General features: G+C 39.6%; 2 protein-coding genes across 10 annotated transcripts in view; one reads left to right on the forward strand and one right to left on the reverse strand.

The window, feature by feature from the left end:
* rbfox1 (RNA binding fox-1 homolog 1) overlaps nt 1-1854 on the forward strand; it is a 139628-nt gene extending 137774 nt beyond the window's left edge. For 6 of the 9 annotated variants that reach the window (XM_028412597.1, XM_028412599.1, XM_028412602.1 and 3 more), the window contains one exon: nt 809-1854. In XM_028412597.1, coding sequence (XP_028268398.1) covers nt 809-931 — 123 coding nt within the window. In that variant the 3' untranslated portion in view covers nt 932-1854. Of the gene's footprint in view, nt 1-542; nt 620-808 lie in introns of those variants that run through there. The other 3 variants (XM_028412601.1, XM_028412603.1, XM_028412604.1) reach the window with 2 other exon arrangements.
* Nucleotides 1855-9035: 7181 nt separating this feature from the next.
* Nucleotides 9036-18150, reverse strand: part of LOC114440235 (junction plakoglobin-like) — a 52400-nt gene continuing 43285 nt past the window's right edge. The window contains exons 11-17 of the mRNA XM_028412567.1: nt 15300-15452; nt 14998-15117; nt 14371-14521; nt 13459-13580; nt 13289-13331; nt 10621-10754; nt 9036-10458 (exon numbers count right to left, since the gene is read on the reverse strand). Coding sequence (XP_028268368.1) covers nt 10624-10754; nt 13289-13331; nt 13459-13580; nt 14371-14521; nt 14998-15117; nt 15300-15452 — 720 coding nt within the window. The 3' untranslated portion in view covers nt 9036-10458; nt 10621-10623. The remainder of the gene's footprint in view (nt 10459-10620; nt 10755-13288; nt 13332-13458; nt 13581-14370; nt 14522-14997; nt 15118-15299; nt 15453-18150) is intronic.

An 18150-nucleotide genomic window follows, 5' to 3' on the forward strand; every position in this document is an offset into this window, starting at 1 on the left:
CTCACCCTGCACTCCCTGGTAATGAAATAATTAGTCATTTTGATAATTAAATCCCTTGTGGTGTCGCAGCCGCGGGGAGGAGGCGAGGGAGTAGAGCAGCATGTTAAGAAAGCGGGGCGGCCTGGAGGGAGCGCGGCCGAAACATGCAAAACTCCCTCCAACTAGAACAGCAATCCAGACTCTGCTGCTGCCTGTTTAATCAAAAAAAGTACTTTAAAGTACTTTGACTACCTTTGTCTACTGAACCACAACGTGAGCGTGCTAACAGTAAAAATGTTTTTAGTCAAGCTTGATGTTTAGATTGAAGTGAGGAGTAGTTTATAGGTGTTTAATCTTTGGTGGTTTGATGGTCAGAAGGCCAGCCTTAGACCCTATTTACTGTCTTTCATGAAAAGATCTTAAATGTTTCCCACCCAGTGAAAACTAGCATGCTCCATCCACAGACCTGGGCCCCTCCGTGTCCATTTTCTCCTTCAGATCACCTGTTGACATCTGTTCCTTCATGTTTCCGTAGTTGTATTGACTGGATTTCTTTTACGTAGCTGTTGGCATGCACCCCTGGCATGAAGCGTCTCGCTGTGCTTGCTGCATGACGATTGCTCCGGTCATGGGTCTTTTCATCCCCCATGGGTTTGCACTGGAATAACGGTAATGTAATGTTGAAACTAGTTGTAGTTTGTGCACGAGTCAGTGGGGCTAACAAGGGTTTACGTGTGTTTCCGTATATGTATGTGTGTGTGTGTGTGTTTGCATTCTTCTGTGTTTGTTACCATGTTTGTCCATGTACATATGTGTGTGTGTGTTTCAGAACGCGTTCACCCCACTGACAGATGCCAAAACTCGGAGCCATGCGGACGACGTGGGGCTGGTGCTGTCCTCTCTCCAGGCTAGTATATACCGGGGAGGCTACAGCCGCTTCGCACCCTATTAGCAACACCTCCAAACCTATACTCAACCTTCCAACAGGACAGAAAGAAAGTGTGTGTGTGAGTGCGAATGTGTGAGCGAATGGGAACGAAGGAAAGAGAAGAGGAGAGACGTTACTGAGGCCTGGGTATTGCAATACATGCAGTTTGTGCATCATTTCAGCATCTCCTAAGAGAGAAGTACAACAACAACAACAACAACAAAAAAACAAGAAGAATAAGAATAAAATGACAGCTGATATTTTTCATCTTATACCTCAGATATTTTGTGCTGTGTATTTTGATATTGTGGGTTTTTAATTTCTAAAGATTTAAACATAGTTTATCAGCTGTAGAGGTTTTTCCATGGTACTAATAGAGAGCTGCTAGAGTAATAATTAGGACACAAAGAAAATATTTATCAGATTCAAACCGTTAGGGCTTGTATAGAACTCCAACCCTGTAACATAGGTCATAGTCACACTTTGGGGTTTTTATGTTTTGTAAGAGTGTTAAAGTGACTATGCTAGTCAAAGTGTTGATGTTTTTTCTTCTCTCAGCCCTCTTTGGCTCTTCTTCTGTCAGTTTTACCAATGATACATTATGTTTTTCTTCTTCTTCTTCTTTTGATTTATGAGGAAGATGCCTTGGAATCATGAACGAAATGCCAGCTAATGCTAAAGAAGCTGAGAGCAGCCATGATTGTTATTTATATTACGTGTTCATAACTACATACCAAACTCATATCCCAAGTCAAAATCAAAATTTCATCTTATCTCAGGATGAGCATGAGTGTGTAAACATTACTAGAACTATAAGTGAAGCAAAGCTCCTCTGGTGTAATAATTCATCCCTCTTACAGTACAATAATAATCATTTCCAGCTTGTAGTATGCCTTTTTTTAGCTGGAAATATAGCCTTATAAAATTAACGTATTTTATATTTGGATGCAAACTTGTGTGCACATTGTGCCCACACTAGCCTTTAATTAAAGTTCCCTGACAGCCACATGCATTCCCACCCATTCAGTCTTTCCCCCTCAGCTTGTGAGTCAAAGCCGGCTGCGAGCTGCCACAGTTATAATCACTACTACATCACCTCCTCCTCCGACTATGTTTAAATTTACAAACACGCACACCTTATGGGCGTTTGCAGTGTTTGCATTCAGCAGCTGGCAGTTAGCCGGGAGTCAAGCTGTTTCTGGGGGCTGTAGATTCCAATGGAACAGCAAGTGGCAATGGATGTTTTGATCGATCACTTGATGCTGATGAAACACTTGACCTTATGAGTTGCATTTATGCTCATGGTGATGAGATCTCTCCCCTCTCTCTCTCTCTCTCTCTCTATCTCTCTCTCTCTCTCTCTCTGCAAGTGGTTTTTGCACATTCACTAAAGTACACTTGGCACCAAAATCGAGCTGTGTGAACATTGGGTGGGAAAACAGACAACATCAGTTCCTATGGCTACATGCGTTAGGCTAAAAATAATGACTAATAATAGCTAGATAAACATCTGGTAATTACAGGATATCGAGTCATTACAACAAAATGAGGTCTCCAGTTCTTGTTTTTATCGGCGAATACAATGAATTGTTTTTCTAATGACAAAGTGCGACATTTGTTCTGTGTGATGATGGAATGGCTACATTTTGTAAATCATCCTAAAAAAATAGCAAAATGACACAATAACAATTATTAAGCTGCTCTCAGCTTTGAAAGTGATCTGAAGTGTGTTCACGCGAGAATTCTGTGCATCAGGATGTAGATTTATCGACTAAACAATGTGATGATATCACTGTATCACTTAAAGCCAAAGGTTTCCGGTGAACATATCTGGCATGTTTATGTTTGTAGTCAAGGTTATACGTAGAGTTATGAGATTTAAAAACAAACAAAAAAAAATGATTGCCATGGCAACAAAATCTGTTTAACTATTGAATTGCTTAGGCCACATGCTGAGATATGAGAAAGAATTGGTGCCACATGAAAAGAAAAAAAAATTAAATTAAAAGCAGAACTTCAGGACAGCCTGGTTTCATGACATCACACATGAGCTATGTGCCAAATCCATTATAAATAACATTAAAGACCCACCATCCCCGTCTTCAGCCTTAATCCCAACGACACAGGCCTGTCATTTAACACCATAAAATAATGCTGTAATTTCGTTGATATACTAAATATCCTACATATGATCTGTGTACAAAAATAATCCAGTCACGTTATCACTGCACATTTTGTTGTTTTTAGGTGTTATATTTCACACAGGGTTGTCTAACCCTAAATAAAAAAAATTCATGTAAAAGTCCATGAAATCACTTCAGGATCCTGATGAGGACAGTTTTGGGATTAAATGTTTTGTGGCACTAATCCTCTTCCATACTGAGTAGAGTTTGCCATTGTTTTTTATATAAACTTCCAATATATTCATTGGTATAATTGATGACTTTTATATTTCTGGACAGATTTAAAAAAATATATATATATATAAATAACAGCGGCTAGGCCACTGTGTCTATTTTATGCTTTTGTTAATTTTGTTTTGCCTTTTTTTATTTAGTTGTTTTTTTTGTTTCTCCTTCTTCTTTCATAATAATTAAGATTTAAGGGGGGGTAAAGTATAATAATCCAACAATGTATTATATTTGAACTGTGCAGTGAAGATGTTCTCTTATATGAAATACACAATGGTATAATGTTCTAGATTTAGAAGAGTAGATCAGTTGTTAGGGTGAGCTATCTCATTTTTTTATCAAATCATATTCTGATTTTTATTAAATCTTTACAAATAATGTAATCACAATGTAGATACTCATCGTTTTTTTTGTCAACTGTACCATTTTGCACATGGAACTTGTAATTTTCACATAAACCTGAGACATATCAGTGCTGTAATTGTATTTTTTCTTGACTTTTTTTTGTTTAAATATCAGTTCGGCCATTTCTTGTTTCTTTGTCCTTCCTCTCATGTCATTCTTAATGGCGCATCCTTTGTGTTTTTTTCTAGAACTCAACCTTTAATCTTTGGAAAATTAACTGTTTGAATATAACAATACTAAATAAATATGCGAAATAAATGATTTGTGAACAGGCTAATCTATGATGTAAATAGAAGTTAATGGAATAAATCTGTAGTGTATTTGACAAGCGCTACATGAGCGACAGGAGACGGGCTTACGGCTGCATTGCAAGACAGCCTACAGGCCTCTCTCCTATGCTACATTCTGTTTACAAATATTCCCAATTAGTGGTGTCGTAACATATCTTCTTTTTTGTATTTATAACAAATTAGATATGAAAACTCTCAGATGCATCACATTATTTAAAAAAAAAATAAATAAAAAAGGCAGCAGTAAGAACCTCGGGACCGATCGGCCCCAACGGTTCAAACCTTCGTCTGTGTGCTGTGTGTGAGGACTGCCGTCCTCGTCAAACTGGACGATTTGTGGTCCTCACTATGCTGAATGTCTGGCTCCGCAACTACTTTATACAAACTCTGCTTCCAGTAGGTGTTGTGGTTCAAAACAAGGCTTCCTTACCCAGTCATTGTATGTGCATGTACTATGGTTCTTCCACTAATCAATAACCATCAATAAAGTTTTGTTTTCTGAAGATCTTTTCTGCCTCATTCCTCTTTGAAAACCTTTGGGTGGAGCCAACCTCGCAGAGATTAACAACCTAGCCGGCATTTAGTCAGCAATGTACTGAATGTCCAGGGTTAAGTCAAGGGTTAAGTCAGGGTTTTTTTTTCCACCATGTTCATGACCAAAACTGACAATGTCTCATGTCCACTGTCCACTGTGCGATTTTAGGCTGTCCCAGAAGAAAGATGACCATCAAAGGGAGAAACGTGGACATACCTTTGGTTGTGGCTCTAAAACTGTGTGGTCTTACATCGCACTGTGAGAGATTCAATGACATTTAGCATGACTATCTCACAGTAACGGCCTCTATACACTGTGCGATCTTATAAGATCATTGCAACCTGCACTGCAGGACAAAGCGGGTTAATGGATGATGGATGGATAACACCATTGCATGACACTTGATGCTCCGAGGATCTAATAAACTTTGGTACGATAAATACAATATTTAGAAAAATGTTAAAGTTAAAGGTAATAAATAATAAAAACATGTATATGTATAAAATAGATATTTGAATTTTTTAATGTAACATTATTCATTTAAATTTCATTTTGCTGATAGACAATATTTTATATATATATTATTGATCCCAGAGAAATTAAGTACAAATTATAGACACACAGAAATAAATAAGAATAAGAAAGTTTATAAAAGAAGCATAGAGGTGTGAAATGTGCAAATTTATAAAATAATATGCTATGATTAATTAATTGAATTGAAAAATGAACAATTAATTAAATGCAATTGAAATACCAGGTCGACATGATTTTCGTTTTATATAATTTAGTGAATTAGTCAGTTTCAGTACATTTTGCTCTTTATTACATTTCTGCTGACAACTTTAAATACACAGTTATATTAACAAGTCTATAACCTTTTACTTGAATTACTGAGCGAATGCTTTTCTTACCTGCAGTACATTATCAAGCAAAGCTGAAGGACAGACGTCAGCCATTGTTCATCATTTCACCTCACTGGAAGTGAAGTACACTGGGATCATGTGAAATATGCACGTCACCCCAGCTTTCTAATTGAAGGAAAGAGAAGAATTACACTGCAGCTCAGTTTGATTAGTGTAATTAGAAAAATTTAGCCAGGGGGTTAGGCAGAAAGATAAGCAATATAAATGTTTAAATATGATGAAGGGTTCACATTACAGAAGGTAATTATGTCTCGCTAGCATAGAAACAGGTGATCAGTAATTAATGCATAGCTGGTCACATGTGGGGGGAGATATCATTTAAATTGCTTATTAATTCTGCAATTCAGGAGTAAAATGTAGCAAGAAAGAGGAGACCATTTTTCCTCCATTCCTCTGTCTGATAAGTGACACAGACCCTGAGCCTCTTAGTGATTTGACTTTATTACAGTTTATTATGCATGTACAAACAGAACAAAAGCAAAAATTATGCACATGTTCTCATGATTAAAAATCTCAGGTGGGTATGGAACGACAAACCCGAGTTAGGGTCAAAACTAGACGAATGCATTAAACTTTGAACCACAACTCTGTGACCTTCCTAACTCTGTAACCCTAACCATAGTATTGACCCTAAACCTAGCTTTAACCCTAACCCTAATGCAGAGCTAGGGTTAGCATCTCGGCCGTCGTGAGACAGAGCCTCAAGTGAGACATTTCCGTAATGGTCTCAGTAAGCCAAATACATTAAACTTTAAACCACAACTCTGTGTTCTTCCTAACTCTAACCCTAACCCTAAGTTTTGATTAATAAAGTAAATCTTAATCTTAATCTTGACCCTAACCCTAGCTCTGCATTAGGGTTAGGGTTACAGCTAGGGATAGGGTCAAAACTAGGGTTAGGGTCAGTGAGCCGATCGCATTGAAGTTTGAACCACAACTCTGTGACCTTCCTATCTGTAAAACCCTAACCCTAACCCAAGTTTTGATTAATAAAGTAAATCTTAATCTTGACCCTAACCCTAATGCAGAGCTAGGGTTAGCATCTCGGCCGTCGTGAGACATAGAGCCTCAAGTGAGACATTTCCGTATTGGTCTCAGTGAGCCGAATGCATTAAACTTTAAACCACAACCCTGTGACCTTCCTAACTCTAAACCTAACCCTAACCCTATTTTGACCTTAACCCTAGCTGTAACCCCAATCCTAATGCAGAGCTAGGGTAAGGTTCTCGGCCGTTGTGAGGCTTACAGCCTCAAGTGATACATTTCCGTAATGGTCTCAGTGAGCCGAATGCAATAAACTTTGAACCACAACCTCCATGGTAACCATTGGAGGTCTTGAAGTGCTGGAACGATGTGATGAAAGATTCTATAGATGACGCAAACTCTGGAAATGCTGGAAATGATGCAGCTTGTGAAGGGATTTGAGAAAGAGACCAAAAAGAAGGGAGTTACAACAATATACTATATATTGTATAATATACAGTATGTGAACAGTCTGTTGATCAGGATGGCAGTGTTTTTGGGTGTGAGGGATGGGCAGACTCAGTTAATATTAAATAAATGGAAATATGCAGATCGAGTGACATTATTGATGTGAGGGTGGAATGATCTTCAAGGATTAACTTAAAAAGCCACATATTCTCTTTTTTACTATATAAATTGCAACATATGTAATATAAAAAATATTACATATGTAATTTATGGCACAATTCAAACCATTAGCCCGCAAAAAATAGCAATCAGGTTAGCTTAGGATGTTAAATTATCCTATCACACAGTAAAATCCAGTGTTCAGCTAGCTACAGGCGTTTTGTTAGCATTTTGGCTCCTGTTTGCACATTGTGGTTATAATGACTGTTAAAGCAAATATAGGACATAAAGTTAGCTACTAGCTACCCTATGTAAATAATCAAATAATATCAATATAAATAATGTAACTATATAAATAATAACACTAAAAGCACCATTATTAGAATACAAACCTAATACTCACTAAGATGCTCCTTCAAACTGTAGCCATTACCGCTAACAATGACCATACAACAGGGCTGAATTTGTAGCTTTCTGTACGTTACATTTTGTTGTGTGTGGTTTAAAGTAACATTATGATTTTATTTGCTATCAAGCTGATAGTTTCTTTAGAGGGAAAGGATCTTGCTCTTGCATTACTCTCACATGCATTCAGTGTGTCTGTGCAGAGCCTTGACTTTAAATGGGTTTTGTGCTCCATCTTGTGGACATATTGTATTACTACAGGACGTTCATCACATTTTTCTATCATTCAACATAATTATAAGAACTCTAAGAACAGTACCTTCAGAGTTAAATGAAAAATCTGCTTAGCTTTGTAAAATTATGTAAAAAGTTATTGTATAATATTGGCACCAATAACTGAGTCAAAATGAGACTTTTTATCTGTTGTGCTTTTTGTTGCCATCTTGACAGCCCCCACTGGAACATACATGTCACATACGAAGCTTTTATGAAAATGTAATTATCATATTTTATTAGTGTATTATACAGAAGTTCCATTGCCATATAAAACCATTTTAGATGAAATGTACTACATGACGATGATATAGGCATATTGCAAAGGAAGCTGTTGTAATGTTATATTCAAATATTCATGTCAGTCAGTTAAGTGCTCATGAAATATAGTTTTGTTTTTACCCAAAAAAAGAAAAAGAAAAAAAAAAAAAAAAAAAGACAAGAATGTGTTTCTTCTAATGAACAGAACCAGCAGGGGGCACTGTTCATCACATTTTCCCCCGTCTCTTGCTTAGCTTCATCTTTTCCTTTCACTCAAAATAAAACTCTGCCGCTCAAAAGCCACCGCAGCTCACAGTCATACATACCACAGGATAAAAAAAAAGAAACTATTCTATTATGGGAAAATATACACAGTGTGTCACCAGTATACAAAGCACAGATTGATGGCCCCAGACATTAATTAACAATCAGGTTTTTTTTAAAAATCAAAGTTCAGGACTGATCGCTTCATCTGTGATTCTGTGCTGTTAATCTTTCTTCCTCCTTGCATCTCGTCCTCCTCCTTGTGATTGAAGTAAAACATTTAGGGTGCATATTCTTCTCTTCTCAATCCTGCAACCAAAGATCCCAGAGACAACAGAGAGTAATGCAAGTCATGCATCCACTTGTAGACTGCAAGGTATTGATCAAGCATGTGTGACAACTGCTCAACTGTAACCAGAGCCAAGTGTAAGCTAAAGTTTTGAGAATTCCCCTCAAAAATGTCATCTATTTGGTTTCCTCAGAATTCAAACATTAGCCAGAAAAAAAAATCTGAATTCTGAAAAAAAAAATTCTAAAGAAAAATCAAGATATTTTTTGGTCTGTCTGAAGAAGAATTCAGATTTTTGATTAATTAAAAAAAAAAGAAAAAAGGTCCAAATTCTGAAGTGATTAGCAGATTACCTTACTGATACCACAGATAAAAAACTAAATAAGTGGCCTTTATGCAGACATAAAAAGGAAATATATAACAGAGTTTATATTACTCCTCATGGTCCTCCATAGACGCAGAATAAAAACATACTGAAACCGTTGAAAATAACAAAATTTAATGACTCACATTAATGAACAGTCTGGCTGTAGCAGATCGCATTAGCAGCTGATTCATTAAAGTCATTGTTGTTGTGCTTTACTCAACACTGTAAGCTACTGTACGGCCACTGTTGTTAAGTCAAGTTCTGCAACCAGTATCCAGCAAACACAGAGACCTTCGTGTGCTGCCTGTTCATGACATGAGTGGCTGTGTAGAAATGGTAATACACACTGATCACAAACTGGATCTTTAATATGAGTTAGAACTTGCAGCTCTCCACCGCCTCTGTTGACACCGACACACAGTTACTCACAAAATTTCATATTGAAATGATCACGACCCCCCGAGTACAAAAGCTATCCGTCAACATGTTGATGCACGATGTAAGTATTGTTGTGATTAGTGGCAGGGGTCAGGAGCGCCGTGGTCCATCTCTACTGGACATATTCTGCTTTAACTGGGTGTGATGCTGAATGATTTTCAGTCCATTTCCTGTAGACGTTTGAACAGGACGTCCACTCATGGTGGGACATGGTGGGATTTGTATACCAGTCCTGTACTTTGTATATGTTTTTTTTTTTTTTTTTTTCAAATGGCTGCTGTTCAATCCAAAATGGCTTGTAAAAACCTGGATGTCATTTTTTTTTCTTCTTCTTCTTCTTCTCTCAGTTTGTAAAGGTGAGGACTGTTTCAGAGTCATGAGTACACGATATACTACCATGCAACAACCACACATGGACACCCTGGGACATGTGCACTGTTCAAATACACAGAGGAGACATCTAGAAGACAGCAGCTTAAGGCTGGGATACACGGGTAGCATTTGTTAGCAATGGTGTTTGGCAGTAACGCCAATACTAGAGAAATTTCTACTCTTCCTCGTTATCTGGAATTTGTGTTTTTTTAGTGTCAGTAAATGTAGGTTACACTGCAGATCATTTAAAGAAACATTATGTGGATACTATATGTGGAAAATAACGTCAATTTTCAGCTAATTTAGACTCTCTCTCTCTCTCTCTTTAAATCTTCCAGATGTTAAAGCAGGTGGGATTATCATCCCTTACATCCTGTCCATGTAAGGCCTTCCCACTCTGATTGCTTCAAAAGTTACCCGTGTAACGACGCCTCAAAACGTCAGACACCCCCACTTTCACCCCACAGAAAAAACATTATAACAAAGTTACATTTTTTCATTTACAGCAACAATAAACCTCTTTTTAATAAGCAAACTCTTTCATTAGTTCATGATTGCCAAGTGGGATTTTTTTTTACCCCCCCCCCTCCTCCTGGTTGGAAAGGGCCGATTCCCTTTGTAATCAAGTCCTCCGCTCTCCTTCATCTGTTCTTCCAGTCTTTCCTCTTCTGATTTGATCATTTTTCTTTTTTCTTTTTTTTTTTTTTTAATTTTTCACTTTTCTTGTCCTGCAACAAAAACAGAAAGCATGGGACAGCAAACCTACATTATCTAAAATACCCTAATTACACCGCTGGACTCGTCATAGCAGCATGTGTGACTTCTTCTTCGTTGGTGTTTTTACATACACATATGTAAACATATCAAAAAGATGAATGTTTTGTGTGTACCTGTTAGAGTGGCTCAGGGTAGGCCTGTCTTGGGTCGTAGGTCATGTCGGGGATGTAGGTCTCATGGATGTCAGGGTCTAGCGGCAGGGTGTCCAGAGTCAGATCAGCATAGCCGTAGGGAGGGTAGGCTCCATCTAACTCAGACACAGAGACAGCGTGATCAACGTGAGGGAGACGAGCTGACACACACAAAACCCCTTACACAAATGACCTTACAGTGCGTTTTTCTGTAGGCCTCACCGAGTGTAAAGCAGGTTTAGATGAATGATTTACAGATACAGACTGATCAGGAGGTTCATCTATATGTGTCTAGGTTTTCCATATTTTGCAGGACACACAAGCTGCAACCTCTAAAGCTGAGACATGAAGCCAATGAGAGTGTTAAAAGTTGCAGTTCATACCGCAGCCTCAGGGGGGCTGGCTCAAAGTGCAAGTGAATCCCCATAGACAGCCAGAAATAAACATGTTTACAGCCTGGTTCAAAAAAACTCTGCTGATAAGTTCCCTTCTAGAGACAACTGTACGGCTGTCCTGCTTCAGCACTCGTGCGCTACCTCTTTGTCTGTATTTGGAGTTTAGGCAGACTGTGGCGCTGCCAACATGGCAACGGTCCGAGTCCACTGGAGCAATTCAGAAACGTACGGGTGATGTCACAGAAGCTTCGTCCATAGTTTCTTACCGACAATGACGACGCCTGCCCTGATTACTGACTGCATTGGCATTCTGTTGCAACTAGAGTTCCAAATATAACAATCATCAGCTGGAGAAGGAGTGTGCAGAGGCTGAATAGAGGTGTGTGTGTGTGTGTGTGTGTGTGTGTGTGTGTGTGTGTGTGTGTGAGGTGTAACTTTGAGACACTGAATAAATTAGATCATTTGGCTCTGACAACTGCACTGTGAAATCAGCACCTTCAATTGACCTCCATTACATAGACGTACATTGCAGACTGCTGTGTGTATATGTGTGTGTGTGTGTGTGTGTGTGTGTGTGTGTGTGCAGTGGATTAAGCATCTGGGGAAAGAAAGAGAGATTTTAAAGGATTTCTAGGAACCTCCTAAATCACACACACAAAAACCTACACGGGGGATGAAGGCTACAGCGCTAATTAAAGATGGTGAGATGGAGGGATTTGCACAAAATATGTACACTGAGGAAATGCAGGACTTTGTCTCCTTTGTGTTGTTCAAACAGTTCTCTCTGTTTTACCTCTCCTTGTTTCAGCCTTCCCTCCATCTTCATGTCCGTATTAAAGCTTCCTCTCATGCTTTTTATTACTGCTCTGTCCTTTGTTACGCCCTCTCTTCCCTGTTTTGAATAAAGTTTATAGCCTCTTATGCAGACCAGACAACATCAACTGTGTTGATCTGTGTGTTGTTTCCACATCAGAGCACTTTGTAAGTGAAATTAATTGACACCTATTCAGTTCAAATAAGTTCCTCCAAAGTTTTCTTTGTGGTTTGTGTGGAGGTTGAGAAGCCACTGACACATACTGGGATTTATGACACTTTTAACTTAAAAGGGGAAATATTTAAATAAAAGTTCAAAACATTTCATTTAATTATCCTTTGCTGTCAATTCCTCGCTCCCTTTCACACACACCTATGGCGCTGCAGCTTCATTGCCATTCTGCCAGCAGCGGGGAGCCTACCTGCATGATTTCCTCATGTCATGTGTGCGTCTGCATGAGATGAGTGCTGTACCTGTCGTCGAAGAGGAGTACAACAGGAATACTAATGTGATCCCACACAGTGTGTGTGTGTGTGTGCGCTCTTCCACAGTGATGTCCGGCTTTATTTAGATGCTGTGTTTATTTGGTTTGTTGTGTCTGATTTGCTGCTGTGGTGACAACTCTGTCTCCCCCCGGGCCTCGTGTCTAATGAGTGTGCGTGCTTCATCTGTGGTGCTCTCCACCTATTGTGAAGCTTTGAGAGTTGAGAGGAAGGAAGATGCAGGGGGCTAGTGTTTGATGGAGAGCACCACAGGAGGAAAAATGAAGTGCGTTTCCAGAGAGCAGATGCACTGAGGACAGCAGTTGCCTCTAAATCAAATTCTAACATTAAGGAAGCTTTTATTCATCTTGCATTTTTTAACTGAAAGAAACATACTGTATAACAGCATGGTAAAGTTAGCAGCATTCGTATAGCTGTCTGTTTCAGTGGTTAAAAAAATACACACTGTAGAGATGAAGAGTATGGACCACAGAGACAGCTGACTTTCTGTCACTGTTAAGCTGTTCACCTCAATGGATCAATTCCACAGTAATCAGCAGTGTCAGCATTAGACTAAATAAACACAATGAATGCAGGCATGTTTCTCTGCATATTGTTTGTGCCTGCAGTCACCATTGTTTGTGTCTAAAAAGTGCATGAAGAAAGCTGCATATTTTGAGGTCTGATAACATCAATTTGGGAGAAAATTCAAATACAGAATCACTTGAAAGTTTGTGAAGCCTTTAGGGGTTTTCCATATTTTGTGCATAAATATGAGCTGAAGAGAAACCAATCAAACAAAATGAAACTAAAATATTTCAATTTGTTGTTATTTATTCCAAAAAAGATTCCAGTATCACATATTTATGCATATTTATGCAGAAATATCAAACATTCTACAGGGCTCATAATCATCTATTAACCTGTAGTTGCATTTAATTGCTTTAAAAAGTACTCACCATCTGGTAGGTATGTAGGCTCCAAAGCCACTGCAGTATGTGCCTGTAGAGACATTAAAAAAATAATAAACTAAATTAAAAATAATACTCTCATATGCTTCACAGATGCACAGTAAGTTCCAGAAAATTATTTATTTTACTGGTTTTAGTCATGAATGATGGGCTCTTACCATTTCCCATGCGGCAGGGTCGTGTTTAAATAGCGAGTGTGTGAGCTCGACGGACACTCTCTTCCTGTAGTCTGAACTCTTGTCCTCTGAAATTCGGAACAGCACCGCTGCTGCGTAGGTGGCTGCAGTGATAAAGCAGACTAAAGTGAAGAAGCAAGGCAGGCGGAGCTACACAGCTAATTGTGTAGGTGAAAAAAAGGAGACTACTAGATTGTTTGGTCAAATAGAAAGGTACTTCAGTGTAGAATGGCACAAGTGGTTTATTTGCTTCAGACACACTCTGCTCTGCAGGGACTTCTACCAACTACATAAGTGCAGTCTATCACTGATGCTGACTGATGAGTCCTGGCTTAGCCGTCTGTGTTCCAATTTATCCCTAAGGTATATTGGATGGAGTCTACACAAGCAATTTCTTCCACACCTAACAGAGCGCCTGCAGCATTTTAAAAGAGCTTAAAGACAAACTAAGGCTGATAGCACATCATTGTATAAAACATCACTGTAATACTAATATAAGGGTCCAAATAACCAAAAAGAACAGCTTCATCTTCAAAAGTGATTCCTAGAAGCGCTTCCTGTCCAAGATTTTTCATGTTTGAAAGTTTCGAAAGTGTGAAAACACTGAATGTGTTGTAGCTTTATGTGATTTGCTCTTCCTCCACTTTCATTCATTGTGAATTCCAGCAGATGGCAGTCATGGTTCACAGTCAAACTTTCACCTACACCCAAAGAGGCTCACACACAAAGTGATTTTTAAAAAGGTGACACACAGCAGCAGCTTCCTTGTTGAATTTGACTGTTTTCATGTATTCATCCTGCTCTTTAAATGCACATTGTTCCTCACTGAAGCTACATAATTTCAACGCATGTGCTGCTGGATAATACCTGGCGGTCAGCGGTCATGTCACTCACCGATCCCCTCGTTGTTGGAGTGCAGCAGCTCCATGAGCGGTGCTGAAGCTCCCTCTGCATCTATGAGCTCTGCGGACTGTTTGTCCAGTGCCAGCTCGCACAGCACCCCCGCGGACACTCGCTTCACATTTTCCACATACGAGTACAGCAGCTGCAAGCACACATACACATAAACATGTAGTCTGATAAAGAAGCACCTGTTTCAGTCTTTGTCAAGACACACACAAGCGAGCATTCTGGTTTCACTTCAGCCGTTTGTTCAGTCTGTTTGCTGGATCAGAGCTTAGCCTACACAAGCCCCGTTCACAGTGCTAACATTTATCAGCCTTATTTCTGTGTTATCACATCACATCATATCACGTTTGTGCAGCAAACCTCCTGTCTGACACAGCTGAGCTGACAGTAGCAGCTAAAAACTACCATAACTTAAAGAGGGACATTCATGACAAAGACTGAATGAAATCCTAATAGCTTTGTTAAACCTCAGATTTTATGATATTTAGATTTAGGAGTTCCTGGGTGATCCACTCATCATCCTGTAGAGTCTCATTGAAAACACACGTGGTGTTCCAGGCCTAATCTGACAAAGGAACAGATATCTTCATGGATGGATGTAATGTAGAGTACCTGTACAAACAGTGGTATGGTCTGCATGCTGGCGATCTCTCCTCTGTTTATGGGGTCTCTGGCCAGAATGTGAAGCGCTCCTGTGCAGCCCTCTACTATCTCCTCCATGCGAACTCCATCCTATTAACAATAGAGAAAAAGTCGTCAAACAAAGAGATAAACTTGCTAACCCAGTGAATACAGACCACTGCACTTTACAGTACAAGAAGATTGTGAAGAGGCAAGAAAATCTGAAATATGTGATTTAAAAAAAAGTGAAATAAGGTCATGGTTGTGGCCAGTGTCCTCTGTGCACCCTTTACCTGGTATGTCTGCTGTGCGGAGGAGGCATGTCTCTGTGTGTCCTGATGAGCCTTCAGCAACAGGTTGACCAATCGTGGAATAGCACCTGCCTCCCTGAGTGGCGCCTGATTGGCCGGGCAGAGCGCCAGATTCCGGATGAGACCAACTGTGGCCTGAGACACATGACAGAGATCAAAGAGTTTTTCTCAGCAGGACTTTCCAAGGCTCTATGTGGGTCAGCTTTAAAGGCACATTTAAATGTGGTGCCTCCAAATGGCATTGCCAGTTTCTATTTGGAATTCCAGCAAGCTGCTTACGCTGCAGTCATGTTTACCATCCAGCGTGTGATGCTAAATATCAAAGCAAACCACTGGGATGAGAGGAAAGAGATCTAACGGTTTTCTCGCTCTCTACCGAGGAGACGAGCTGGGCAAAACTCCCAGCATCCGGACATCCACGAGAGCTTAGTGCTACCAACAAAGTGCACAGAAAACGGCAAACTTTTTCAACTCTGCATACAAACATACTGCAGATATGTCAGGGGGGCATCAGTGAACAGGATGGTAGAAAAGTTTTCCACAAAAAGTAAAGGAAGGACATTTAGAAAATGTGCTGAGGAAATAATAGGATCCCGGCAATTACTGTATATTTTAAGGTACCCTCTATCATTAGCAAGTACAGTGTCATCGCTGCTATTATTGTGTCCAGTCTACACGTCAACAACGTCCTCCAACACTTGTTGTTGCAGGTTGGCAGTTTGTCCCTCTTTGGACCACAGTCTCCCAGGACAATATGTCCCGAAACCAACTGACTCCAGTTCTACTTAGCAGTAATCACAGGGTCATAGCAACACATGAATTGGAATCCCCAAATCCCATTTATGATGCGCAATTGTCGGTAACGATGGTGATGAGCTTTTCCTTAAACAGAAGTGCAAATATATCTGTGTTCAGTTAACGACCAGAGACAGTGTCTGGGTCATGTGCAGGACTAGTTGACGGCCCATCGTTAGAGTTTGAATGGGAGTGAAGTCTGCTAGGAAGGGATGAAGGGACAGAGTTGTGAGGGAACAGGTGAGAGCTGATGCCTCAGCCCTCCTCCTCTGTTTAGAGAGGGTTTTTTCAATTTCACATAGATCCTCTTTCATACCATCTGTCCACCCTGTCTAGAATTTGGACATTATTATCCTCAAAGGAATGACCACTGTCTTTGAGGTGGAGGTGAACAGCTGAGTCTTGTCCTGAGGAGGTGGCTCTCCTGTGCTGTGTAGTGGTTGTTTGGTTTCACCAATATAGAGATCAGAGCATTCCTCACTGCACTGTGCTCTAACGATGGGCCATCCAGTAGTCCTGCACATGGCCCAGACACAGTTTCTGCTCGTTAACTGACCATTAACCAACTATAGGGATCATAGTCATGTGAGTTCCTGCAAGATCCACCCACAGAGGTCCTGAACACATAAAACTCAGATTCCCAACCAGAATAGTAGCAGAACTGAAGAAGCGTCTTAAACTCTTGGAAAAGAAGTGCAAATAGCTACATAAACAAAAATGTTTCAATAGCGTAACGCAAGTATCATATCAGTAATGGAAAAAAATGCAAGTGAATATCTGTGGACATAAGTACAACCTGTTTACTGTTATTCTGCACCCTTTCATTCATTTCTCTCTCCCTCTCTCTCTCTGGCAGCTCTGTAAAGTTTCCTTAAAAAGTCACATTGTCCATTCCTCCATTCCACTTCATTAAACACCAATACCTCAGTTCATTAATATAATCTGCCTGAGTTGGCAGAGCTGTCTGAAGGGGAGAGGTGTGAGTCTGTGAGTGAGTGTGTGTGTGTGTGTGTACAGAAATAGAAGAGAAACACAACAGAAAGAGCTCATTTCACTGAAACAGGTGTGTGTGTGTGTAAAGTATTGAATTCTTTTGTGCCATGGAGCTGTCCAAAAACCATTAAAAACAAGGCATCAAGTCCTGCTGTTACACTGCTGACAACAAACACGCACAGTATTTCTATTTGCCTTCATCCCTCACACGCCTTTCTGTTGACAGAAATACTAAAATACCACCACAAAGACACGCTGTGGACTACAGTGCACTTTGTTTCTCTGTTTCATATATTTTAACCTAGCTGTTTTGGAAAATTACTGATTATACTGACTGTGAGAGATGGTTTTAAATATTACAAATCTTCTGAAACAATGTGCCCCTAAGCACAATATTCAGTTTGTCTACAGTAAATACTAATAAAGCTCACAAGTAGTTAGGTGGAAGTGTCATGTGTCAGCAAGTCATTTCTGTCATACGCTCCACTTCACAGGCAGTCAGCCATTTTGAATTTACTGCATCATCTTTGACATTTGTGAAGCAAATTGATCAAAATTGTGAAATTGGATGTATTCTATATGCAATAATTCTCAAAACCAGTCTATTCATATCTACTCTAGTTGCAGCTATGGCCACGGGGAGTTCTTTAGGTGCTCTTCTACCTCCATCAAGTCATTATCACAGTAAAAGCTAACAGTAACAGAAACTTACAAATGACATTTTCTGCCTCACGGGATACATTTTTTAACATAACAAGAAAAAATGAAATTCATGCAGCTACTGTAACAGTTTCATTTGGAGGACACGTGTCTTGTTCGGTAATATTATAGTTCTGCCTACTGGCAACTGTAAGTTACAGGCTACAGCCATCATGTTGTCAGAATGTTGTTCATGTCCTCCAACAGACAGACTACTCTCCTCTGCTTTCATCAATTGTCACTCTTGCTCAGTGAAAAACAAAAACAACCCGCCTTGACTCTGGAGCCTTAAGTATCTCTCTCTCTCTCCTTAGCCGTCTGTCTGTCTCTCTCTCCTGGGACACAG

Source organism: Parambassis ranga, chromosome 8 (genome assembly GCF_900634625.1).
Source record: "Parambassis ranga chromosome 8, fParRan2.1, whole genome shotgun sequence".
In the NCBI taxonomy this organism is placed as follows: Eukaryota; Metazoa; Chordata; class Actinopteri; family Ambassidae; genus Parambassis; species Parambassis ranga.